At 42.6% G+C, this 26609-nt stretch overlaps 2 protein-coding genes across 4 annotated transcripts in view; both read left to right on the top strand.

Moving 5' to 3' along the window:
- LOC115196325 (serine/threonine-protein kinase 11-interacting protein) overlaps positions 1 to 10478 on the top strand; it is a 44988-nt gene extending 34510 nt beyond the window's left edge. For all 3 annotated transcript variants that reach the window (XM_029757049.1, XM_029757050.1, XM_029757051.1), the window contains exons 24-26: positions 265 to 347; positions 3667 to 3893; positions 9304 to 10478. In XM_029757049.1, the coding sequence (XP_029612909.1) occupies positions 265 to 347; positions 3667 to 3893; positions 9304 to 9444 (451 nt within the window). In that variant the 3' untranslated portion in view covers positions 9445 to 10478. The remainder of the gene's footprint in view (positions 1 to 264; positions 348 to 3666; positions 3894 to 9303) is intronic.
- A 5867-nt stretch (positions 10479 to 16345) lies between these two features.
- Positions 16346 to 26365, top strand: LOC115196323 (gap junction gamma-1 protein). Its single transcript, XM_029757048.1, has 5 exons — positions 16346 to 16591; positions 23130 to 23412; positions 23612 to 23843; positions 24045 to 24752; positions 25041 to 26365. Exons 2-5 carry the CDS (start codon positions 23173 to 23175, stop codon positions 25052 to 25054), a joined length of 1194 nt encoding a protein of 397 aa, XP_029612908.1. The 5' UTR covers positions 16346 to 16591; positions 23130 to 23172; the 3' UTR covers positions 25055 to 26365.
- The last annotated feature ends 244 nt before the right edge of the window (positions 26366 to 26609 follow it).

Here is a 26609-nt window from a genome sequence, read left to right as displayed (position 1 = left end):
AGTATTACCTCTGTCTGCTCGCTTTCGAAAACAAACTCACACAGGCGGCCATTTTGAAACCATAGACCAAAGTTGTCTTTATGTGTCTCAGTGATACAGATATGAATCAGGAAAAATAGACACATCTCCACACTTTTGAGATCTGCCCCATCTCAAAAGCACTTAGATTCAGAGTCTGATGTGGTGTATGGGCCTGATGTATGTGACGTGGTGAATATTAACCTGGTTGTCTCTTATGTAAGCCTTTCCTCTGTGTCTCCCCAGGCCCCTAGTGTGTGAAGACATGCAGACTGATGTGGAGGATGGCCAGCTACAGTTCTTCTACCTCCTGTCCTTTCTACACCAAGGTACATTAGAAGTGTGTGTGTGTGTGTGTGTATGTATACTGAACAAAAATATAAACACAACATGTAAAGTGTTGGTCCCATGTTTCATGAGATGAAAAAAAGAACCCAGACATTTTCCATATGCACAAAAAGCTTATTTCTCAGATTTTGTGCACAAATTTGTTTACATCCCTGTTAGTGAGCATTTATCATTTGCCAAGATAATCCATCTACCTGATAGGTGTGGCATATCAAGAAGCTGATTAATTAAAACTTCTTAGGGCTAGGCCCCTTTTTTCTCAATTTCCGCCTGAATGACATGCCCAAAGTAAACTGCCTGTTGCTCAGGCCCTGAAGCCAGGATATGCATATAATTGGTACCATTGGAAAGAAAACACTTTCGAAGTTTGTAGAATTGTTAAAATAATGTAGGAGAATATAACACAATAGATATGGTAGGAGAAAATACAAAGAAAAACCAACCAGAATTGTTTTTGTTGATAGACGATGCTCTTACAATGGCAAGTATAAGGACATACTCAATTCTAGTTCCCAGGATGCAATTCCTATGGCTTCCACGTGGTGTCAGCAGTCTATGTTCAAGGTTTCAGGCCTGTAACTTCCAAAACGAATAAGAAATATCCCTTTTAGTACAGGGACACAGTCTTGGAAATTCGTGTTTGCGGGCGCCATTAAGACAAGACGCACCTGCTAAAATCCTATTGAACATACTTCTTTCCCTAAGAAATATTAGTTTGATTATATTTTAGGGTATCTGAGGAGTATATAGAAACGTATTTTGAGATTTTCGAATTCCTTTCTCTTCATGTTGAACGAGTGGATTACTCAAATCGGTGGCACCAACTAAACAGACTTTTTGGGATATAAAGAAGGATTTTATCTAACAAAATGACACTACATGTTATAGCTGGGACCCTTTGGATGACAAATTAGAGGAAGATTTTCAAAAAGTAAGTGAATATTTAATCGCTATTTGTGAATTTATGAAACCTGCGCCGGTGGAAACACATTTTGATGTGGGGCGCCTTCCTCAAACAATGGCATGGCATGCTTTTGCTGTAATGGCTACTGTAAATCGGACTGTGCAGTTAGAGTAACAAGAATTTAAGCGTTTAACCAATATAAGACACTTGTATGTACCTAAATGTTTAATATCCATAATTTTTATGATTATTTATTTGAATTGCGCGCCCTCCAGTTTCACCGGAAGTTGTCCCGTTAGCGGGACACCTAGCCCTAAGAAGTAGCATGCTCATTACACATGTGCAACTTGTGGTAGGGACAATAAAAGGCCACTTCTAAAAATGTGCAGTTTTGTCACACAACACAATGCCACAGATGTCTCATGTTTTGAGGGAGTGTGCAATTGGCATACTGACTGCAGGAATGTCCAACAGAGCTGTTGCAGGAGAATTTAATGTTAATTTTTGTACCATAAACCGCCTCCAACGTCGTTTTAGAGAATTTGGCAGTACATCCAACCGGCCTCACAACCGCAGACCACGTGTAACCATGCCAGCCCAGGACCTCCACATCTGGCTTCTTCAACTGGGGATCGTCTGAGACCAGCCACCCGGACAGCTGATGAAACTGAGGAGTATTTCTTTCTGTAATAAAGCCCCCAGTGGGTGGGCCTATGCCCTCCCAGGCCCACACATGCCTGCGCCCCTGCCCAGTCATGTGAAATCCATAGATAAGGGCCTAATGAATTTATTTCAATTGACTGATTCCCTTATATGAACTGTAACTCAGTAAAATCATTGAAATTGTATTCATTATGCATTTATATTTTTGTTAAGTGTATTTATGTATGTACGTGCAATGCGTAAATGTTAATGTTTCTCTGTGTAATTGAGTGTATCTGTGTGTCTCTCCCTGCCTGTGGGTGCAGACTTTGCATCCGTAGCCAAGCATGGCTGCAGGCTATGGGCTGTGCAGGTGAAAATAATGTTAACTTCTGTAATTGTAACATGCACTGACCTGCCTCTGCTGAAGAGTTTTAAACTGGGTTTAAACATCAGGAGGACATCAGGAGGATGGAGAATTCGTTTTAAACTGGGTTTAAACATCAGGAGGATGAGGAATAGAAGGGTTTTAAACTGGGTTTAAACACCAGGAGGTTAGAGGAATAGAAGGGTTTTAAACTGGGTTTAAACATCAGGAGGATGAGGAATAGAAGGGTTTTAAACTGGGTTTAAACATCAGGAGGATGGAGGATTAGTTTTAAACTGGGTTAAAACATCAGGAGGATGGAGGATTAGTTTTAAACTGGGTTTAAACACCAGGAGGATGAGGAATAGAATAGGAAAGTGTCTACCCATTTGAGTCCGGCCACTTTATATCCCTGGACTTCATTGGACTGATGTGGGGAGTGAGGGAGGACTATTACGTATATCACTCCCTACCCAGTCCTCCCACTGTCTCTCCCTGTAGGAGATCACTGTAGTCTAGTCAGACCCAGTGTTACATGAATCTCTCTCCCTGTAGGAGATCACTGTAGTCTAACTTTAAGCGTCAGCTGTCAGAGCAGCTTACTGATCGCTGCAGCTGTACACAGCCCATCTGTAAATAGCCCATCCAACAAACTACCTACCTCATCCCCATATTTGTTTTTGTTTTTCTGCTCAGTTGCACACCAGTATTTCTACTTGTACATCCTCATCTGCACATATCACTCGTGTAAATTGCTAAATTGTAATTACTTCGCCACTATTGGCCTATTTATTGCCTTACCTCCTTACTTCATTTGCACACACTGTATACAGATTTTTCTATTGCGTTATTGACTGTACGATTGTTTATCCCATGTGTAACTCTGTGTTGTTTGTGTCGCACTGCTTTGCTTTATCTTGACCAGGTCGCAGTTGTAAATGAGAACTTGTTCTCAACTGGCCTACCTAGTGAAATAAAAAAATAGTCTAGTCAGATCCAGTGTTGCAGGACTCTTATTTATCACCCTATACCCCTGGTGATTGTCGACTGATCAAAGCTGGACAGTTCCTTCCTGGTTTAATGGAGTAGATCAACACAGAGAGGGGGAGAGAGAGGCAGCTGTTTCCCGGTGGGGGTGCTAGGGAGATGAGAGCTCTTTGTCTTATCTCACCATGGTACCGATGTCCCACTGATATGGCTCTCCCCGTGTCTGTTAACCAGACGGTAAAACACTTTGAGACGTGCCATAAGGCCCCCGGTTAGATCAATACAATACAAGCCAAACTATTTAGATGCAAGTATATGATTATAATCTGTACAGGGGGGGTGTTTTAAACATTTATCCAAATGCATATTTTCTGTGTGTTGTATTTGTTCTCTCTGCCAGAAGACAGTGTGACCCCTCTGACAGTGCTGGCCACCCGGGAAACCCTGTACCTGCTCAACGAAGACCACCAATGGAGCAAGAGCTTGCCCCACCCGTCAGCCAATGAGAATGGGGAACCCTGCAGTGGGCATGTCACTGTTCAGGAGACTCAGCCAATCAGCTGTGTCAGCTCTGTCCATCTATGGACGTCTGACCCGTGCAGAATGGACATCAAGCTTTACGATGAGGTGAGACTGAGGGAGGAAAGAGGCATGTGATTGGTCTTAGATTAGGAAGGGCTTCTTCCAAGTTGTCAGGGGTAAGCTGGATAAGCTAAATGCTATCATGAGCAAAGCTGGGCACACACTTGTATATTTATTAGACATTTTTCAGGATGAAATCTCTTGAGATGCACCATCTTGTTTTCAAGAGTGTCCAGATAAAAACAACTAACAAACGAACAATACTTAGTAAGAAGAAGAATGTGGCTACTACTGTCTAACAACAATGAAATCTAATTTTATTTGTCACTTGCGCCAAATCCAACCGTGAAATGCTTACTTACAAGCCCTTAACCAACAAGGCAGTTATAAGAGTTAAGAAAATATTTACTAAATAAACTAAAGTATAAAAATAAATAAAAAATGTGTAACACAATAAAATAACAATAACAAGGCTATATACAGGGGGTTTCGGTACTGTGTCAATGTGCGGGGTACAGGTTAGTCCAGGTAATTGAGGTCATATGTACAGTACCAGTCAAAGGTTTGGACACACCTACTCATTCAAGGGTTTCTTTATTTTTACAATTTTCTACATTGTATTTCAAAACTATGAAATAACACATATGGAATCATGTAGTAACCAAAAAAGTGTTAAACAAATCAAAATATATTTTATATTTGAGATTCTTCAAAGTAGCTAGTGATGGAGATCTGCATCAGATGACAAGGCCTTGATGACAGCTTTGCACACTCTTGGCATTCTCTCAACCAGCTTCACCTGGAATGCTTTTCCAACCGTCTTGAAGGAGTTCCCACATATGCTGAGCACCTGTTGGCTGCTTTTCCTTCGCTCTGCGGTCCAACTCATCCAAACCATCTCAATTGGGTTGTTGGGTGATTGTGGAGGCCAGGTCATCTGATGCAGATCTCCATCACTCTCCTTCTTGGTCAAATAGCCCTTACACAGCCTGGAGGTGTGTTGGGTCATTGTCCTGTTGAAAAACAAATGATAGTCCCACTAAGCTCAAACCAGATGAGATGGTGTATCGCTGTGCTAGGAAGGCTGGTTAAATGTGCCTTGAATTCTAAAATCACCAACAGTATCACCTGCAAAGCACCATCACACCACCTCCTCCATGCTTCACGGTGGGAACCACACATGCCGAGATCATCCGTTCACCTACCCTGCGTCTCACAAAGACACGGCAGTTGGAACCAAAAATCTTAAATTTGGGCAAAAGATTTCCACCGGTCTAATATCCATTGCTCGTGTTTCTTATTATTGGTGTCCTTTAGTAGTGGTTTGTTTGTAGCGAATCGACCATGAAGGCCTGATTCACGCAAAGGGTGGCTACTTTAACTTTTCTAGGGTAGGGGGCAGTATTTTGACGTCTGGATGAAAGGCGTGCCCAAATTAAACTGCCTGCTACTCAGGCTCAGAAGGTAGGATATGCATATAATTTGGATAGAAAACACTCTGAAGTTTCTAAAACTGTTTGAATGATGTCTGTGAGTATAACAGAACTCATATGGCAGGCAAAAACCTGAGAAAAATCCAACCAGGAAGTGGGAAATCTGAGGGTTGTAGTTCTTTCAAGTGATTGCCTATTGCCTACACAATGACTTAGGGTTCATTTTGCACTTCCTAAGGCTCCCACTAGATGTCAACAGTCTTTAGAACGTTGTTTCATTCTTCTACTGTGAATATTGAGCGAACGAGAGGGCCTGGAGTCAGATGAGTGAGGAAATGACATGAGCTCAGAGGTGCGCGCTCACGTGAGTGTGAGCTGTGTTCCTTTTCTTTTCTGAAGACATTAGAATTGTCCAGTTGGAATATTATGTTAAAAACATCCTAAAGATTGATGCTATACATTGTTTGACATATTTCTATGAACGTAAATAGAACTTTTTTAGACTTTTCGTCGTGACATTTCTGTGCGTTTCCTGCATTTGGAGTAGTGGACTGAACGCGTGAACAAAAAGGAGGTATTTGGACATAAATTATGGACTTTATCGAACAAAACAAACATTTATTGTGGACCTGGGATTCCTGGGAGTGCATTCTGATGAAGATCATCAAAGGTAAGTGAATATTTATAATATTATTTCTGAGTTTTATTGACTCCACAAAATGGCGGGTTTGGTTTCGTGTCTGAACGCTGTACTCAGATTATTGCAAAGTGTGCTTTCGCTGTAAAGTTTTTTTGAAATCTGACACAGCGGTTGCATTAAGGAGAGGTGTATCTATAATTCTTTGAATAACAGTTTTAATATTTTATTAACGTTTATGATGAGTATTTCTGTAAATTGATGTGCTCATTCACCGGAAGTTTTGGGAGGCAAAACATTTCTGAACATTATACACGCCAATGTAAAATGGGGTTTTTGGATATAAATATGAACTTTATCGAGCAGAACATACATGTATTGTGTAACATGAAGTCCTATGAGTGCCATCTGATGAAGATCATCAAAGGTTAGTGATTAATTTTAGCGGTATTTCTGTTTTTTGTGACGCCTCTCCTTGCTTGGAAAATGGCTGTGTGGTTTTTCTTGTCAAGGTGATGTCCTAACATAATCTAATGCTATGCTTTCGCCGTAAAGCCTTTTTGAAATCGGACAATGTGGTTGGATTAACGAGAATCTTATCTTTTAAAATGGGATATAATAGTTGTATGTTTGAGAAATGTTAATTATGAGATTATTATATATTTTTTTTTTTATTTGGCGCCCTGCTATTTTACTGGCTGTTGAATAGTATGTCCCGCAGGTGGGACGGTCACGTCCCACATACCCAAAAGAGGTTAAAGAAACTCAAATGTAAAATATATTTAGATTTGTTTAACACTTTTTTTGGTTACTACATGATTCCATATGTGTTATTTCATAGTTTTGAGTCTTCAGTATTATTCTACAATGTAGAAAATAGTAAAAATAAAGAAAAACCCTTGAATGAGTAGGTGCTTTCGACCGGTAGTGTACATATTTACAAATGTCGTCCCATGGTGATGTTTCTATTAGTTAAAAAAAACAGTTTGATCTTAACATTTGAAAAAGGGCTTTCTTAAATTCAATGTGTGATTTTAATGTCCTGATTTCTATAGGTAAATGATTTGTCAATTGGGTGTTCCTTTTAATAAATATACACAACACGACAAAACATGTTTTAAGTTGATCCATTTAAAAAGAAATTGGTTCCAATGCAGTTGTCTTCTGTTTGGGAGTGACGGTCCATTTAGTGATTCAGACATTGTGCAATGATGTCTTATAATGGCATACAAGAATGAATCTGCAAAGATTATGACATCGAATTCTCAAAGTAAGGTCTTTGTTGTGATTTGAAAGATGTCACCATAGTCTAGGATAGGAAGCAGCAGATGGTTTACTACAGTATTTCTAATGGATACAGTAGAAAAACTCTGTATTGTTACCCAGGCTTATAGTTAGTTGTTTTTCTAATATAATCTATATGCTGTCCAAAAGATCATTCAGAATCTATCCTCAAACAATCAACACTTTCAAGCATTGTTCCATCACTTCCAAAATGTTTGAAATTGCCAGCATTGTCAGCAACTCATTCTTTGCCGTGTACCAAACCACATGATATAGGTGTGTGTGTATACGTATACATGTTTCAAGCAGACCACCATAATCCCTGTGCCCAAGGAAGCGAAGGTAACCTGCCTAAATGATTACCGCCCCGTGGCACTCACGTCGGTAGCCATGAAGTGCTTTGAAAGGCTGGTCATGGCTCACATCAACAGCATCCTCCCGGACACCTTAGACCCAGTCCAATTCGCATACCACCCAAACAGATCCACAGATGACGCAATCTCAATCGCACTCCACACTGCCCTTTCTCACCTGGACAAAAGGCTCACCTGGACAAAAGGAACACCTATGTGAGTGCTGTTCGTTGACTACAGCTCAGCGTTCAACACCATAGTGCCCATGAAGCTCATTACTAAGCTAAGGACTCTGGGACTAAACACCTCCCTCTGCAACTGGATCCTGGACTTCCTGACGGGCTGCCCCCAGGTGGTAAGAGTAGGAAAACAGCACGTCAGCCACGCTGATCCTTAACACTGGGGCCCCTCAGGGGTGTGTACTTAGTCCCCTCCTGTATTCCCTGTTCACCCACGACTGCGTGGCCAAACACATTTACATTTACATTTTTTTTTTTACATTTTAGTCATTTAGCAGACACTCTTATCCAGAGTGACTTACAGTAGTGAATGCATACATTTCATACAATTTCATACATTTTTTTTTTTTCTGTGCTGGCCCCCCGTGGGAATCGAACCCACAACCCTGGTGTTGCAAACACCATGCTCTACCAACTGAGCTACAGGGAACACGACTCCAACAACATCATTATGTTTGCTGACGGCACAACAGTGGTAGGCCTGATCACCGACAACAATGAGACAGCCTATAGGGAGGAGGTCAGAGAACTGGCAGTGTGGTGCCAGGACAACAACCTCTCTCTCTCAATGTGAGCAAGACAAAGGAGCTGATTGTGGACTACAGGAAAAGGCGGGCCGAACAGGCTTCCATCAACATCGACGGGGCTGTAGTGGAGTGGGTCGAGAGTTTCAAGTTCCTTGGTGTCCACATCACCAATTAACTATCATGGTCCAAACATACCAAGACAGTCTTGAGGAGGGCATGACACAACCTTTTTCCCCTCAGGAGACTGAAAAGATTTGGCATGGGTCCCCAGATCCTCAAAAGGTTCTACAGCTGCACCATTGAGAGCATCCTGACCGGTTGCATCACCGCCTGGTATGGCAACTGCTCGGCATCTGACCGTAAGGTGCTACGGAGGGTAGTGCGAACAGCCCAGAACATCACTGGGGCCAAGCTTCCTGCCATCCAGGACATATATAATAGGCGGTGTCAGAGGAAAGCCCAGAAAATTGTCAGACTCCAGTCACCCAAGTTATAGACTGTTTCTCTGCTACTGCACGGCAAGCGGTACCGGAGCGCCAAGTCTTGGACCAAAAGGCTTCTCAACAGCTTCTACCCCCAAGCCATTAGACTGCTGAACAATTCATAAAAATCGCCACCGGACAATTTACATTTACCCCCCCTTGTACACTGCCGCTACTCGCTGTTTGTTTGTTACCTATGCATAGTCACTTCGCCCCCACCTACATGTATAGATTACCTCAACTAGCCTGTACCCCTGCACACTGACTCGGTACCGGTGCCCCCTGTATTTCGCCTCGTTATTCTTATTGTGTTACTTTTTATTATTCCTTTTTATTTTAGTCTACTTGGTAAATATTTTCTTCTTGAACTGCACTGTTGGTTAAGAGCTTGTAAGTAAGCATTTCACGGTAAAGTCTACACTTTTTACCGTGTATTTGGCGCATGTGGCAAATAAAGTTTGATTTGAGCATATGAGTGTCTGTATGTGTTTCCTGTGCAGATAGTGAAGGAGGAGAAGACGTGGTCGTTGCACTCTGACAGTGCAGAGCTGATGCAGGGCCTGCTGGTCTGGGTCAGAACACAATGGGAGAACATGTTCGGAGTCAAACTTGCCATCACCAACCTCACCCTACCAGCCTGAGGGAAAACACCCACCCTTCCAACTCTGTGTGTGTGTGTGTGTGGGCGTGCGTGTGTGCGTGCGCCTGCTTGAGTGTGGGTCTGTCTGTCTTCACTGTCAGACTTGTCCCTCAGTAGGACAGTATGTTTACCTGGTTTAAGCTAACTATGATTTCCTCATGTTTGGTCACTTTTACAAAGCACTGATCTGTTAACGCCTCATCTGAATCCCGTCCATTTTATAACCCTGCCAGTATAGCCAGCCAGGGAGTGTGCCTTGTGGTGTTGCCAGTCCTGCTATGTTCTAATGCACCTTGAATATGTGAAAGGGGTGAGGGGGAATCATGTGTTTCAGGGGGTGAGGACAGGATAAGGAGGGAGAAAGGGGTAAGCAAAAATGTGAGTTGGGGGTAATTTTGTGTGTGTGTGTGTGTGTGTGTGTGTTATCAAGGAAGTTAGTCCATTCCTCTGAAGCTCAGTGGACTGTGACTTCATCAGAAGTCCCGGGACTGCAGCAGTGAGTTGTGACATCACACGCTCGGCACAAGGCTCTCTAGCCGTCCCGTGAGGCTCCGCTCCAGACACCTCTGACGTGACAGCTCTTAGTTCTTTTCTTTTTAATCAGGGACTTTTGATGTCTCTATGCACTGTGATTATGTAAAGGAAAAGGGCAACCCAAGTGAAGAGTTGCAGCCAAGGCAATGAACCGGGACAGTATCTGTGTTCTGTATTCTTGGGGAAAGTGCAGAATACGCATGATAGGGAATGTGAAATGGAAGTGTTCTGACTGACCTGTTTTAAAGTGGGAGATGTTAGTTGGTTTGTGGCTGTCTGTTAAAATGTATAGTCTTATGCTAATACCTCTCTAGTGCAGTTTAACTATATTGCGAATGTCAAGTGAATACTATTTTTGATGTGGACAGATGAAAAGATGTGTAGAAGTGGACGACAAACAGATGTGTGTAACTTAATTTATTTACCGTCAGCAAATCAATGATAAAAAAAACTATAGCTTTTTATACTTGAAATAAAAATGCATAGCTGTGGTACAATACATCCTCTTATGACACTGTATTTCCACATGTTTGTCCAACTCTTTCATTTTCACAGTGAGAAAGTTCCAATAGCTACTTTTCCCTCTGTAATCATGTAGTTCCAGAGGGGTTTTTCATTGTTCTCACACAGTCAGCCCAACGTCAACCACAACCGCAGCAATGCTCCCATCCCCATCGTCACGCTAATCCTTCAGTCATCCACGTGGCCACACTACTACCAATAATCATCACTTTCTGCCCCATCAGACCCCCTTGTGGTTTTTCAATGAAACATTTGACAATTCCTAAGATTTTTGTGTAATACAAGAACATTTCCACACCAAGTGACATTTTTCATAGGAGGAATACAAATTCTGAAAAGTTACACGAAGCTTTGAAATAGATTCATGTGTACTATAGGCTTAACCATCACACTGATAGTCTGTCTATCCATTCCTGTCATATCAGGGCTCACAAGGAAGGAAGGAAGGAAGGAAGGAAGGAAGGAAGGAAGGAAGGAAGGAAGGAAGGAAGGAAGGAAGGACTTTAAAACCCTCTAGATGTTAAATGATTTCCTTTCAGGGAGAGATTGGTCAGGACCAAATCTCCAAAGAGAAAGTAGCACAACGGCTAGGAAAAACTCCCTAGAAGGCAGCAACCTAGGAAGAAACCTGGAGAGGAACCATGCTCAAAGGGGATGGCAGTTCTCTTCTGGCTGGGCCGAGTGGGGAGTTAAGAGTACATGTGGCCATTCATTCCAGAAATTCAAATGTTCATAGATCACCAGCAGGGTCATATAATAACCATGGTGGCTATAGAGAGGGCAACAGTTAAACAACTCGAGAGTCAATGTCAGTTGGCTTTTCATGACCAGGTGTTCTGAGATGAGAGAGTGGCCGGTGAATCAGGTCAGGGGTCAACAGCAGCAGTCAGAACCGCAGCACAAACTGGATCAGTACGACCAGGTGGACGGGACAGGAACAGCCAGGAGTCATCAGGCCAGGTAGTCCTGAGGCATGGTCCTAGGTCTCAGGTCCTACGGGAGGGGAGAGATAGAGGGGAATTAGAGAATGGAATGATACCAAACACATGGAAACAATACTATGAGCCTGTCCTCCTATAGCTCCTCCCACCAGCCTCCTCTGATAGAGAGTGCATGCCTAAGAACACACAGTACATCAGATAAGGGAAGACAGACTGACGATAGTCCCCTGGCACATAGGCTATTGCAGCATAGGTACTGGGGACTGAGACAGGGAGGGGGTCGCAAGACACTGTGCCCCCGTCCAATGTTACACCTGGACGGGGCCAATCAGGCAGGATATAACCCCACCCACTTTGCCAAATCACAGCCCACACACCCCTGTACACACCGATTCAACATTTTCAAGTAGTTCTTGTTGGCTCAGTTGGTAGAGCATGGTGCTTGCAACACCAGGGTTGTGTGTTCTATTCCCATGGGGGACCAGTATGAAAACGGATGCACTTGGTACTATAAGTCAGTCTGGACAAGAGTGTCTGCTAAATGACTAAAATGTGAAATAAACATCTGTGATGCACATAACTCTACTAATCAACCCACCACATGGCTAAAGAAGAACTTTTATTTGATGTCCTACTTCCCACCTAGTGGTTCCAAATGGTAGGGAACACAGTAAAACATCCGGGTGATCTACCTGGCAGGCACATACGTCAAAATGTTAAGGCTTCATTTGCACGGATCAACAGTTGCCCAAAGGAGACACTAATTCAACTGACTGCCCAAAAGACAAAGAGGTGATAGACTGACATTCACGTGGAGATGAAGATATGGGGACATTTTCTCTGCTTGTGTGAGAAGGATTGGAATAGTAGTGTTTGATATCACAACATACACACTTCCTGCAACATTCTTGGTGCCCTCGACACTGCTCTGGCAATGCTACTCAAGCGTTGCTCACCCCTGGGAGAAGACAACAGTGTCCCAGTCCTGCTGTCACTGCCATGCAGGGAGGGGGCTTTCTCCTGTTTGTTTTTCCAGAGTTAAGACCAACAGTTCCTTATTGAGCACTGTGAATGACACCAGAGAGAGTCAGCATACCACCTGTAAGTAGTAAATACACCCCCCCCCCATGAACAAATATTGCAGTTAGAGTGCAATATAACTGCAGTATGCTGCAAATACTGCATTCAAAATAAGTTTTTTTACTGCAGTAATTTTGCAGTAGAACTGCAGTTCAACTGCAGAACACTGCGATTATTCTGCAATTACTGTGTCTAAAATACCACAGTCGACTAGTTTCAAAACTGCAATCATTTTTTGGAAGGGCTTTGTTGATGGCAACAAAGTGAAGATGGGATGGGACTCTGTTCAGGAAACGTGTTAAAGACCCACTGGGCAAAAACTGGTTGTATCAACATTGTTTCCACCTACCAATAAATGTATCTAAGTGAAAAACGATTGGATTTGCAAAAAGTAATCAGCGTAAGGGAATTTCGTCCTAACTTATAACTTAAATCCAATAACATGGTGACATGCTTTGTTGATTTCATGTGGAATTCATATTATTTGACAACTCAACCAAATGTAAATCAAAACTAGACGTTGAACTGATGTCTTTACCCAGTATCCTTAAGAAAAAAGAATGCAGTCAGAATGCAGTTTAACTGCAGTACAATGCAGTATAACTGCAGTTAAAGTGCAGTATAACTGCAGTTAAAGTGCAGTCTAACTGCAGTATGCTGCAAATACTGCGTCCAAAATATCACTGTTTTTTTTACTACAGTAATTTTGCAGTGTAACTGCAGTTACAGTGCAGTATAACTGCAGTTATTCTGCAATTACTCTATCCAAAATACTTCAGTCGACTGCAGTTACTGCACTTTTACTGCAGTTTCAAAACTGCAACATTTTCTTGTAAAGGTGGGGAGGGTGTTTTAAAGAGATTCAGTAGGAGTGGATTATGCTTTTGATTATCACACCTATGGCATAATAAACCAGCGGTAGTAAACCACATTTGCGGACCTGTTTTGTCTTGCATGACGCCCACATGTTTGACGTAGGTACTCTGTATTGTTCCAATAAACCCTAGCACCACTTACCCTATTAAATCTGTCTCCTGTTATTTCAAACAATGTTTTTGTTTGGCAAATAAGCCTGTGATAGATGAGTTCTGGGTTTGTGGACGTTACAGTGGGACCGGTCTATTACCATACCATATATGGCAAACATCGGATGTTGGCACCACTATGCAAGCTGTTATGTGTGAATTTAAAGGTTTTAACAGTGGAGGAATGTGTACACACAGCCCATTTTAATTGTGAGAGCATGTGCGCTGAGACCAGCCAAAATACCAAGCTTGAGTTCAGGCAACAGGTGCTTCGACTCAAGATTGGTATTTTCTATTCTACTTTTATCAAACTCACTTGGAAGGTAAGCTTTTGGGTTTAAGATGCTGTAGACGTTGAATCACTGGCATCTTGCTATGTATGACACACAACACACAATACACAATCTTATCAATCAGTGGAGGACGGTCATAATAATGTCTGGAACGGAAATGGAATAGCATCAAACACATGGAAACCATGTGTTTAATGTATTTGATACCATTCCACTGACTCCGCTCCAGACATTACCATGAGCCCGTCCTCCCCAATGAAGGTGCCACCAACCTCCTGTGCTATCAATAAGGATATTGTTAGTTTACCACACGAGTGACAGAAATGCATATTCCATTTCCCCAGTAGACTTACAATACATATTAGACATAGCTACATAACTAGAGTGGACATTCTTTGGCCATTCGGACATAGGCACACAGCTGGGCTGGTGTGGAATCCCACAGCCATTCTCTCACAGTGTTGAGCTGAGGGTTGATCTGGCTCTGGTCCAGCTCTACAACTGTATGATAGGAACAGCAGGGAGCATGTTGTTATAGCGTACTCTTTCTCCCTATCTACACAACCTACAAGACAGGGAGCATGTTGTTATAATGTACTCTTTCTCCCTATCTACACAACCTACAAGACAGGGAGCATGTTGTTATAATGTGCTCTTTCTCCCTATCTACACAACCTACAAGACAGGGAGCATGTTGTTATAATGTGCTCTTTCTCCCTATCTACACAACCTACAAGACAGGGAGCATGTTGTTATAATGTACTCTTTCTCCCTATCTACACAACCTACAAGACATGGAGCATGTTGTTATAATGTGCTCTTTCTCCCTATCTACACAACCTACAAGACAGGGAGCATGTTGTTATAATGTACTCTTTCTCCCTATCTACACAACCTACAAGACAGGGAGCATGTTGTTATAATGTACTCTTTCTCCCTATCTACACAACCTACAAGACAGGGAGCATGTTGTTATAATGTACTCTTTCTCCCTATCTACACAACCTACAAGACAGGGAGCATGTTGTTATAATGTACTCTTTCTCCCTATCTACACAACCTACAAGACAGGGAGCATGTTGTTATAATGTACTCTTTCTCCCTATCTACACAACCTACAAGACAGGGAGCATGTTGTTATAATGTGCTCTTTCTCCCTATCTACACAACCTACAAGACAGGGAGCATGTTGTTATAATGTGCTCTTTCTCCCTATCTATACAACCTACAAGACAGGGAGCATGTTGTTATAATGTACTCTTTCTCCCTATCTACACAACCTACAAGACAGGGAGCATGTTGTTATAATGTACTCTTTCTCCCTATCTACACAACCTACAAGACAGGGAGCATGTTGTTATAATGTACTCTTTCTCCCTATCTACACAACCTACAAGACAGGGAGCATGTTGTTATAATGTACTCTTTCTCCCTATCTACACAACCTACAAGACAGGGAGCATGTTGTTATAATGTACTCTTTCTCCCTATCTACACAACCTACAAGAGCAGCTGGAGCATGTTGTTATAATGTACTCTTTCTCCCTATCTACACAACCTACAAGACAGGGAGCATGTTGTTAGTTGTTATAATGTACTCTTTCTCCCTATCTACACAACCTACAAGACAGGGAGCATGTTGTTATAATGTACTCTTTCTCCCTATCTACACAACCTACAAGACAGGGAGCATGTTGTTATAATGTACTCTTTCTCCCTATCTACACAACCTACAAGACAGGGAGCATGATGTTATAATGTACTCTTTCTCCCTATCTACACAACCTACAAGACAGGGAGCATGTTGTTATAATGTACTCTTTCTCCCTATCTACACAACCTACAAGAGCAGCTGGAGCATGTTGTTATAATGTACTCTTTCTCCCTATCTACACAACCTACAAGACAGGGAGCATGTTGTTAGTTGTTATAATGTACTCTTTCTCCCTATCTACACAACCTACAAGACAGGGAGCATGTTGTTATAATGTACTCTTTCTCCCTATCTACACAACCTACAAGAGCAGCTGGAGCATGTTGTTATAATGTACTCTTTCTCCCTATCTACACAACCTACAAGACAGGGAGCAGCTGGAGCAGGGTCTACCTCACACGTAAGGAGCACTCACATTTTGATTGTTCTTTAAATGCTCTCTCTCTATCTCCCCCGCTCTCTCTCTCTCATATATATTTCTCATATTTCATTTCCCTGATGATAAGTAGCCTAAATTGTGACATGTGGATAACTACCTCAATATAACTACCTCATAAAGTTAAAGCAGATCCTTAACTGTGCCTACCTATTGTGTTTTTTGATTGTAGAGATTTAAAAGGCTATTGATTTCCTAACCCTCTGACTTTCTTTGTTTAATTAATCTGAGAATAACAATGAAATTATACAAAAAAGTGTGAATTACATTACTTAATTACAGTAAACAGCTAACAGTATCTAGTCAGCTAGTATATCTCAAGTTTCAGATAAGGGCCTCCTAAACGGGGCAGGGTTACGTGGAGGTATGGTAGGAGGAGAAAAAGGATTTCGGGACTCTTCTTTTGTCCTGCATGAATGTGTTTGGGGCCCCGACATGGATGCAGGGGTCACATGGTACCACAAAGCGCCGAATGGGTTAAAAAAAGAGGGGGTTGTAGTTTATGAAAGAGCCGCGGAGGAGAAAGAACATTTGTTGATCATTTGGAGAGGCTACGAGGGGAATTAAGGCTGAAAACAAGAAGGACAGTTTTGAGCCTTAAAGGTGAGTTTTTGCGAGGAGACCCATAATCCTTTGAGACGTTTTTACCAGGTTCACAAACGCTCAATGTAACTTTACTCGCAGTTTAATTTACTAGTGTCAATGTATTCCTTCCACAAGTTGTTGCCTATCAATCCTTGCTCAAAGTTTAACGATACTTTTTGTCCCCTAAATTACCATAGTTGTGTGCGCGCAGTCAGCAAAGCTACAATCGTGTGATCTTTAGCTTTTCTTGGGCAATTTGACCCAAGGCTCTTAGGTTTGCTACTTTTGTATTCATTTAATCTAAATTCAGAATTTACAATTAAATGGTTGTTCGGAATCAAGTTGTTTTCTAATCTTGTTTGCTGAGTGTATCAACAACTGTTACGGGCCAATGTTTATGATGGATTTGTCCATCTCATCTATTTTTTAACCAAACGCCTTCCTGCCATGATGTCAAACTTTGTTTAGGCCTTCATTATCTTCATCATCTTAGTCTTAAAATCAGCTTTTTTTTTATCAATCAAGATATCAACCCCTCGTTAAGCAGTTCATTTTAACACGCATGTAGCCAATTTAGTCGCTAATGAAACGCTTGATGGTGAGTTAACAAGCCTAATCTAAATTCTCCGGCTCATTGGCCTTCTACACAGTCCATTTCATGCACAAAGTCACCGTTCTATGAGTGACACAGTGAAGTTCAATGACTGGCATTTTGTAGGTTTATTGGTTGCCATGTGTGACCGACAGCATGCAGTCAGTGGTTTCATGCATGTGCCCTCGGCCTACACCATGGGCCATCTCAGTTTTTGGTTAGAGGCCAAGGAATGTTAACACGCTGTACCTTGACCGGATACCTTCACTACCAGGCCTTCTGCACTGCACTGCTCAACTCCCATCCCCCGTCTTTACTTCACTGACTTGTAATTAACCAAATTCCTTTGCTGGCTCAGTAGCCTAGGATGAGTTTTGGTCCAGATGAGAATGAGCTACTCTGTCTTGGTCAGTTGTTGATTTGAGAAGAGTGTTTAATAGGCTTATTTGCTCTCACTCTCTCAACTGTTTTTGTGTGTTAACCTTTCAAATATGACCCACATGTTAGCCTATCAGGTGGCCATCTTTACTGGTCCATTTAGTCTAGGGTTCTCCTGCTGTTTGGGTTTACTTTAAATGCCAGGCCTAGGTTGTCACTGATAGGTGATTTGATTATCTGGCACGGGTTACCTCGCTGGAAGAAGTTTGCATCGGGTGAAAAGGGATTATATTCGTTTTGGAACCGGTTGCCACCTGGGCGTGAGCCAGGTGACCAGCTCTGGCCACTGAAGTTGTCTCAACAAAGGTGACTAGGTGAACACATGGAGTAATGAGTAGGATTCTGTTTTCACATGCAGAAGTTATTGATTTTGATAAATGCTTTATCTGCCTCCCCAATAAACTACACTGAACAAAAATATAAACGCATGAAAAGTGTTGGTCCCATGTTTCATAAGATGCCAGAAATGTTCCATATGCACAAAAAGCTTATTTCTTTCAAATGTTCTGCACAAATGTTACATCCCTGTTGGTGAGCATTTCTTCTTTGCCAAGATAATCCATCCACCTGACAGATCATTACGCTGGTGCACCTTATGATGGGGGCAAAAGGCCACTAAAATGTGCAGTTTTGTCACAACACAATGCCATAGATGTTTTGGGTGAGCGTGCAATTGGTATGCTGACTGCAGGAATGTCCTCCAGAGCTGTTGCCAGAGAATTGAATGTTCATTTCTCTACCATAGGCCGCCTCTGTTTTTGAGAATTTGACAGTACGTCCAACCAGCTTCACAACCGCAGACACGTGAATGGCGTCATGTTGGTGAGCGGTTTGCTGATGTCAACATTGTGAATAGAGTGCCCCATGGTGGGGTTATGGTTTGGGTGGGCATAAGCTACAGACATTGAACACCATTGCATTTTATTGATGGCAATTTTGAATGCAGAGATACCGTGATGAGGTCCTGAGGCCCATATGCATCTGTGACCAACAGATGCATATCTGTATTCCCAGTCATGTGAAATCCATAGATGAGGGCCTAATTTATTTCAATTGACCGGTTTCCTTATATGAACTGTAACTCTGTGAGATCTTTGAAATAGTTGCCTTTATATTTCTGTTCAGTGTAGTTAAAAAAAATGTTTTAACACTACCATTCAAAAGTTTGGGGTCACTTAGAAATGTCCTTGTTTTTAAAAGAAAAGCAAATGTTTTTGGTTCATTAAAATAACATCAAATTGATCAGAAATACAATGTAGGCATTGTTAATGTGGTAAATTACTATTGTAACTGGAAACGGCAGATTTAATGGAATATCTACATAGGCGTACAGAGGACCATTATCAGCAACCATCACTCCTGTGTTCCAATGGCACATTGTATTAGCTAATCCAAGTTTATAATTTTAAAAGGATAATTGATCATTAGCAAACCCTTTTGCAATTATGTTAGCACACCTGAAAACTGTTCTTCTGATTTAAAGAAGCAATAAAACTGGCCTTAGACTAGTTGAGTATCTGGAGCAGTAGCATTTGTGTTTTTGATTACAGGCTCAAAATGGCCAGAAACAAAACTTTTTTCTGAAACTCATCAGTCTATTCTTGTTCTGAGAAATGAAGGCTATTCCGTGTGAGAAATTGCCAAGATACTGAAGATCTCGTACAACGCTGTGTACTACTTCACAGAACAGTGCAAACTGGCTCTAACCAGAATAGAGGGAGTGGGAGGCCCCGGTGCACAACTGAGCAAAAGGACAAGTACATTAGTGTCTAGTTAGAGAAACAGACGCCTCACAAGTCCTCAACTGGCAGCTTCATTAAATACTACCTGCAAAACATCAGTCTCAATGTCAACAGTGAAGAGGTGACTCCAGGATGCTGGCCTTCTAGGTTTCTTTGGCCTATTTTTATATTCTCCCCTATGTGTTGGCGGAACTTAACTGGACACATGGCTTTTGCTGGCATGAGCAGTGTAGCATGCCTGTTAGGTGTAGGCTAGGCCTCAATTGATCAAAGCTGAAATGGTACGCATTGGGAAGGTGGTACCCACTGCTTTTCAAAGCCAGAAGGAAATTCATAAGAAAGCTGGCTGACCCATTTTCTTGCACAATGCTTAGGCTGCTGGGACGGTGTTTTTTTGTTTTGAAGAGCGGGTTGATTACATGGACCATTATGTAACATTGGATGTTCTACTGACCTGAGACATTTTAGACAATGGCTAGATCATACCTGTCATCTTCAATGGCTGTTGCATTCTCAAAGTACACTATGAAATGGAGACGAGGATCCAATATCAGATCACTGAGATTTTCACTGAACATATTCATACAGTGTCTCAGAGTAGGAGTGCTAATCTAGGTTCAGTTTAGCCTTGTTAAATATGCGGGGTCCATTGCATATCTACTAACAGGAGATCACTTGCACCCGTGTGTTTAAAACAAACTTGCTTGCAACTAAAAACCCAGAAGAATAAACCAGCCGATCACTTGATCTCATGTTACCGTGTCAAGAGTCTGATACCAGACAGCTGTCTACGTTCTCTACTTCTGCCCCAATGATCGAAAATATTTATTGTAGAATATAGGATTATATTTCCTACAAAACATTTAATCTTTAATGTTATAATTAGAATATTATTAAAAGTTACTTGAAACTACAATTAAATTTGGGTACATTTTAGATGGAACAGTTCAGGGAGTTTTTATTTCTCCAAATAATTACCATACTGTATTAAGACAAGTTGTTACTTTTTCTATTTCATGTGATCATTAAGAACAAAAACATTGTCCAGTGAAAATGTGTAGGGTTAATTGCCACAGATTTGCCACGGTAAATTAGGAAAGACATTGATTCAGTTGTACGGAGTGATTGTCAAATAGGCCTGGTTAAATCTGCTTACTGCACCCATTCTGGAAAAGAGTGCACCTTTTTTTCAAAGGTCAAGTTGAGAGGACCTGGCAATGCCATGGATGGCAGATGGCAGATTGGCGAGGTATGCCCTCAGGTACTGGCGCTAGATCAGGACTTTGTCGTGTCACCTCACCCACATGTATTCTGGGATATTTGAATCCAGAGATGACTCGTGTGGGAAAGAAGGGCTAGTTATTGTTTCTTGGAACAACTAGAAAGTCAGCAAGGTAAATGGAGATGATTGATGAAGATGAGTAATGATGACTGTTGATTTTAGATGAACACTCCTAGACAGGTTCAGCATGTCAAATACATTGTGCGCTAAAAGTGTTGGGACAGTGGCACATTTTCTTGTTTTGCTGCTGTACTCCAGCACTTTGGATTGGAAATGATGGAATGGCTGTGAGGCTAAAGTGCAGATATGATGTGCATTATATTTCTGTCTAACTTTCTCTCACTCATCATTATTCAGGATTCATTCAGGATTTTCCATAATCCTGGTAGCATCCACATTAAAGAAGCGCTTTAGAAACGTATCATATTCGTATTTATAAAAAGTAACTCAAATGGCACTATACACTATTTACCATTCATTAATATTCGGCGCAAAATAATCTGAAACAGCAAATGCATTCAACACATTTCTAGTCACAAGCTTGATGTAGTCATTGTGTGCTATGAATATAGGGCCAAATACTTAACTTTTTACTACTTTAATACACAAGTGCATTTGTCCTAATACTTTTGCTCCCCTTAAATGGGGTGGGGTGTGCTGCGCTGCTATGTCCAAAAAGTACAGTAATTTCTAAACGGTTCACCCAATAATACCCTTAAAGTAAAGCTGACATCTGCACTTTAACCTCAGTCATTGTATCATTTCATATCCAAAGTGCTGGAGTACAGATTCAAAGCAACAAAACAATCCACTATCCTGATACTTCTGGAGCTCACTATGTACACAGTATGCCATTACAATGTCTGTACACATTTTACTGGGGACAATGTATTTCCTTGCAGTAGCTTCTATCTTGACCTGCCTCCTCATCTATCATAATTCACTGTCCTGGTAAATACTGTGACTCTACGAGCTGACCCCCTCCAGTCCTTTGTCTTTCTATCCTGCTGTTGCTAAGCTTTCCCATCTGGTCTGCCTTGCTTCTCTGACCTGCACCAACCTCTCTGCCCAGTGTGAAGTCCCAGCTTGCTGTGTCTTGCCGACCCCAGTCTTTAGAGGTGGTAGTGAGCAGGATGGGGTTTGGAATGACAGGTCGCTGTAAGAATGTAGGTGTGAAACACAATCCACTATGGTACCATGTGATACAGTACGGACTGACTTGTGTTAGGTATTTTTCAACTGTTAAGAATCTATTTTTGTTGGGCCGGTCCACCAGACAGTATACATAGTTCACTAGCAGTTCAGTCTATAAAAATACCGTTTTTTTTTTTGTTGTTTTTGTGGTTCCAAATGAACAACCTCCTTTTTACATCAGAGCAAAAAGCATATTATGAAACCAGAAACCACACTTGTTAAGTCCTTCACAAGGAAACCTATGGCCATAGATCTGAAGCCTGGGTGTGAGACATGGACGTTGCAACACGTTCATCTCGTGGTACTTCTACCACAGTACTCCCACTAGGTCATACCGTTCCACCTGGCGCCTGCTCTTCTGGTTCCTATAATAATGTTTAACCTGGGAGTGTGGGTGTCAACATCCAACCCTCCCTGTGCCCTCCTTATATGCACGTATGGCTCATCATTGATGAACCTTGTGGATGGAGTGGTGCCCCCTGTTGAGCAAATCAAATATTGCTCAAGTGTTATTTTTCTGGAGAGTGAGGTTGGGGTCAAGGAGGCTGTTTTTCATTCGGTCCTGTCAGAAAGGGAATTAAAATTCCTTTTCAGGAAGAAGAAGCCTAAGTCATACCTTTCAGTTAATTGTTTTTTTCAATTCGTAGTTCATGTTCAGGGGTCAATAAGAACTGGTTTTGCAGCATCTGATTTTAAAGTCGTATATGGATGTTATGTTTTGGTTTAACTGAAGAACCAGGCTTGGTTGAATCGTGGTAAAGAATCTAACATGTCAAGTGGATTTCCAGCAGTATTACAGTAGGGACCTGTAAATAATTTGACTGTGTTGAAGTTTGGACCTCCCCTGTAGTTCACACAGTAACTAACAGATTAGAAACTTAATACTAAGTTATGATTTACTGTATTAGCACTTTGTAGTATGGCTGTCTTGGTTTTATATCTGTACCTCTCCCAGGGTGACGCATCCACACGTGTGTATCGCATGGTGGCGTTCTGATCTACAGTCTGTGTCAATGGATCTGTACAGGAGATCTAGTGTGTAGATATCTCTGTACAGGAGGCAGCCAGTTCTCTCTGCTGACATCTCTTCACTTGAATGGCATGATTTGTTTTATCTTGATGTGGATGGTGTGTTTTAAGAAGCTTACCCTTTTTGCTCCTAACACTCGTCCAACCCCACCTCCATAACTGACATGATGATCAGGGTGTTCTTTCTCTCTTTGAACATCTGGAGATGAGCCAGGAGCACCAGAAACAGCTTTTTCAGGTAAATGTCACACTGAAAATAACATCACCTCTCCCCCCCAGAGCTGAGAGGGCCCCCTGGCCAGGTGTCTGCTGAGGCCTCATCATGAGCTGGAGCTTCCTGACGCGTCTCCTGGATGAGATCTCCAACCACAGCACGTTCGTGGGGAAGATCTGGCTGACTGTGCTCATCATCTTCCGCATCGTGCTGACGGCCGTGGGGGGCGAGACCATCTACTACGATGAACAGGCTAAGTTCGTCTGCAACACGCTGCAGCCCGGCTGTGAGAACGTCTGCTACGACGCCTTCGCTCCGCTCTCACACGTCCGCTTCTGGATCTTCCAGGTGAGACTGAGTCAAGCAAGCATATGTAAATGTTTTCTCAAGTTAGGGTGAAGTAACTATAAGGTGTGTGTAGCCATAACAGATGGGATGTATAACCTTTTGACACAAATAAACCATTAACTGCTTATGTACTTGTAAGCGATCGCTCAGGGACTTTGAATTCCCTGTCTACCATCAACTCCCCCTCTCTCTCCTCCAGGTCATCCTGATCACCACCCCTACCATCATGTACTTGGGCTTTGCCATGCACAAGATCGCCCGCATGGATGATGTTGAGTACCGGCCTCTTCATCGCGCCGGGAAGAAGAGAATGCCCATCGTGACCCGGGGGGCACAGCGGGACTACGAGGAGGCAGAGGACAACGGAGAGGAGGACCCCATGATCACTGAGGAGATCGAGGTGGAGAAGGACAAAGTGAAGGTGACAGAAGGTAGGGTGAGGGACAGCTTCTCTACACAAACTGACTCATTTCATACCTCCTTCACTCTTTTCATTCACGCTGGTTATAAAGTTGTCACCAGGGAAATTACTTTTTACTTTAAAACTGTGTGTGGATCACACCTGTCCCTTTTCTTTGACTTGCCCTGTGGCATGCTGTCCGTGAGGTAATTTGTCTCTGCCCCATCTCCAGGCTCTGTGAAGAAGCACGACGGTCGGCGGCGGATCGCGCGTGACGGCCTGATGAAGGTGTACGTGTGGTCGCTGATCTCGCGCATCGCCTTCGAGGTGGCCTTCCTGTTAGGCCAGTATGTCCTCTACGGCTTCGAGGTGGCGCCCTCCTACGTGTGCACGCGCTCTCCCTGTCCGCACACGGTGGACTGCTTCGTCTCGCGGCCCACCGAGAAGACCATCTTCCTCCTGGTCATGTACGTGGTTTCTCTCCTCTGCACCACACTCACCCTCCTGGAGATTCTCCATCTCGGGGTCGGCGGGGTCCGCGACACCCTCCGCGGGCGCGCCAGACGCCAACCCAACCCATCTCTTCCCCCCGTGGCCCGGGGGTCCCTCTGCAGTTCCCGCCATGTACCCACGGCCCCGCCGGGGTACCACACGGTCCTGGGGAAGAAGGACCCGTCAGGCAAGCTGAAGGCAGAGTTCAGAGAGCCGTTGGCGGGGGACTATGGGAGGGAGAGCCTGGGGGACGAGGCGTCCAGCAGAGACCTGGAGAGGCTGAGGAAGCACCTGAAAATGGCCCAGCAGCACCTGGACCTGGCCTACCAGAACGAGGAGGGCCAGGGGTCCCCGTCACGGAGCAGCAGTCCCGAGAACAACACCACGGCTGCAGAGCAGAACAGACTCAACTTCGCTCAGGAGAAACAGGCAGCAGCCAGCGAGAAAGGTAAGGAGGTGAAATAGTGTCTGACTGCTGAACGGGTCAAAACAATATGACGGAAGGTTTCTAGCTTCATCAGTCCTAGAAAAAGAGCGATTGAAGAAGGCGCCATATGTATTTTTCAGACATTGTGTTTATTTGAACCTGTTCCAGATTCCTTAAGCCATTTTGAATGACTGCCTTACTGTACAGAATGACATTAACCTTTATAACCCCACAATACTGTTTGTTCCCATGAGGTAGTAGAGAACCTAGAGATCTCTCTATTTCCTGTCTAACATGTTGTTCCCTCAGGAGTACATGCCTGAATCCTGCTCAATGCCTGCTGGACTGCCTGCTTTCTCTTCCCGACTGGCCCTCCACGGATGGGGAAGCACATGGGGACACAGCCAGACAACTGAGAGACTGACGAGTGTGGTTGTGAGAGAGATGTAGTGCCTTGCAGTATTAAGGGCCAGGGACAACTTAAATGTAAAGCTCCCCAAGCTTCCGTAAAGCTACAGTACAAATCTCCTTTTAGCGTCTGACTCATTCGACTTGAGAGCCTCCAAATACTTTGGTCTCAAGTTTCAGCTTGCCGAAACCCCACACCCTACCTTGGAAGTGTCTGTCGCTGAAGCACAGCCTTCTAGATGTAGTCGACACCCCGTTTATTTTTGCCCAAAGGTGTTTCGGTTTGTCCGTTTTTGTTTTAATTTGTTTCGCAGTCATTCCGTTCCAAAGTGTTCTCCGGTCAGTTTCTGTATTCTGTCAGGTGAATCGGTCTCATCCAGTGTAAGCTTTAATTTAACCCCCCCTCTCCTCTCTATTGACAAGGTTTACTAGTCGGTCCAATTTTAAGAGCGAGGCTCAACAAAGTCTTAAAAGCATTTACTGCACATGTTGTTATGCCAGGGCTTGTTGTTGCTGGATACAGAGTGAACCGCAATGAACACTTGCCTGCGGGGGATGTCCTTTTGCACAGACATTATGAGGATGGGCGTGCGTCCATGTATGTGTGTTGTATACAAGGTGCTGGGAGGTTTTCTAAAAGTGCAGTTCTTTAACGAAAGCTTTTAACTTAATCTTGGATGTTAACTGTACATCTTTTGTCAGAGGTTTAGTAATTCAAAGTGAATTGTTTTGACATTCCATGAGACTCCACTCATTGTTAAAGCCTTGTATATTAGTCATTCCAACAAATTGGCCAAATGTGATAAATACCTGGGAAATGCTTGAATCCTGTGATGACTATAAATGTTCTTCCATGCTGTTTAAACACTCCTGTAGTACTCCTGTACCTGTCATTTTGCTCCTGTGCTGTTTCCTTTTGTTCACGCTAGTCTGAGTAGTTTTGTTTAAAAAAAAAACATATTTTTTTTTATGTTCGTACTGGAATTCTAAGGAGGCAAATGCACCAACATTTGCATATCTGTTGTCATAATGAAATGGTTGAGTTGGAAACTGAAAACGATCGTGTCGTGTGCTGTGTTCATTTCATTTTTTATTCGGTACAAAATTAACGTTCCAATATTTTTTCAATATTTGGAGTGTTTTGGTTACATTGTTCCAAGTTGTCGTTTTTGTAACTGTAGAGTTTAGTTTCATATAAATACATGAATAAATATATTTGAACAGAATGACTTTGCAATATCTTTGTTTGGAATGATTACTTCACTGTAGACCTCTGTACTTCACTTCTAAAACACCTTCATCTGAGTCTGCATTGCCCTCTTGTGGCAAGAAGGAAGAACACACTACACACCCATTTCAGTTTCTTAAATTATTTTTATTAAAAATGCATCTTGTGTAGCTGTATCAATAACAAACTTTATTTTGCTCTATAATCTTGGTGCATGACAAATACAGGCCTATCAGTTAGAG

The sequence above is a fragment of the Salmo trutta genome, chromosome 6, assembly GCF_901001165.1.
Source record: "Salmo trutta chromosome 6, fSalTru1.1, whole genome shotgun sequence".
In the NCBI taxonomy this organism is placed as follows: Eukaryota; Metazoa; Chordata; class Actinopteri; order Salmoniformes; family Salmonidae; genus Salmo; species Salmo trutta.
Note: the sequence above shows the minus strand (reverse complement) of the source record. Positions and strands in the feature narration are given on the sequence as shown.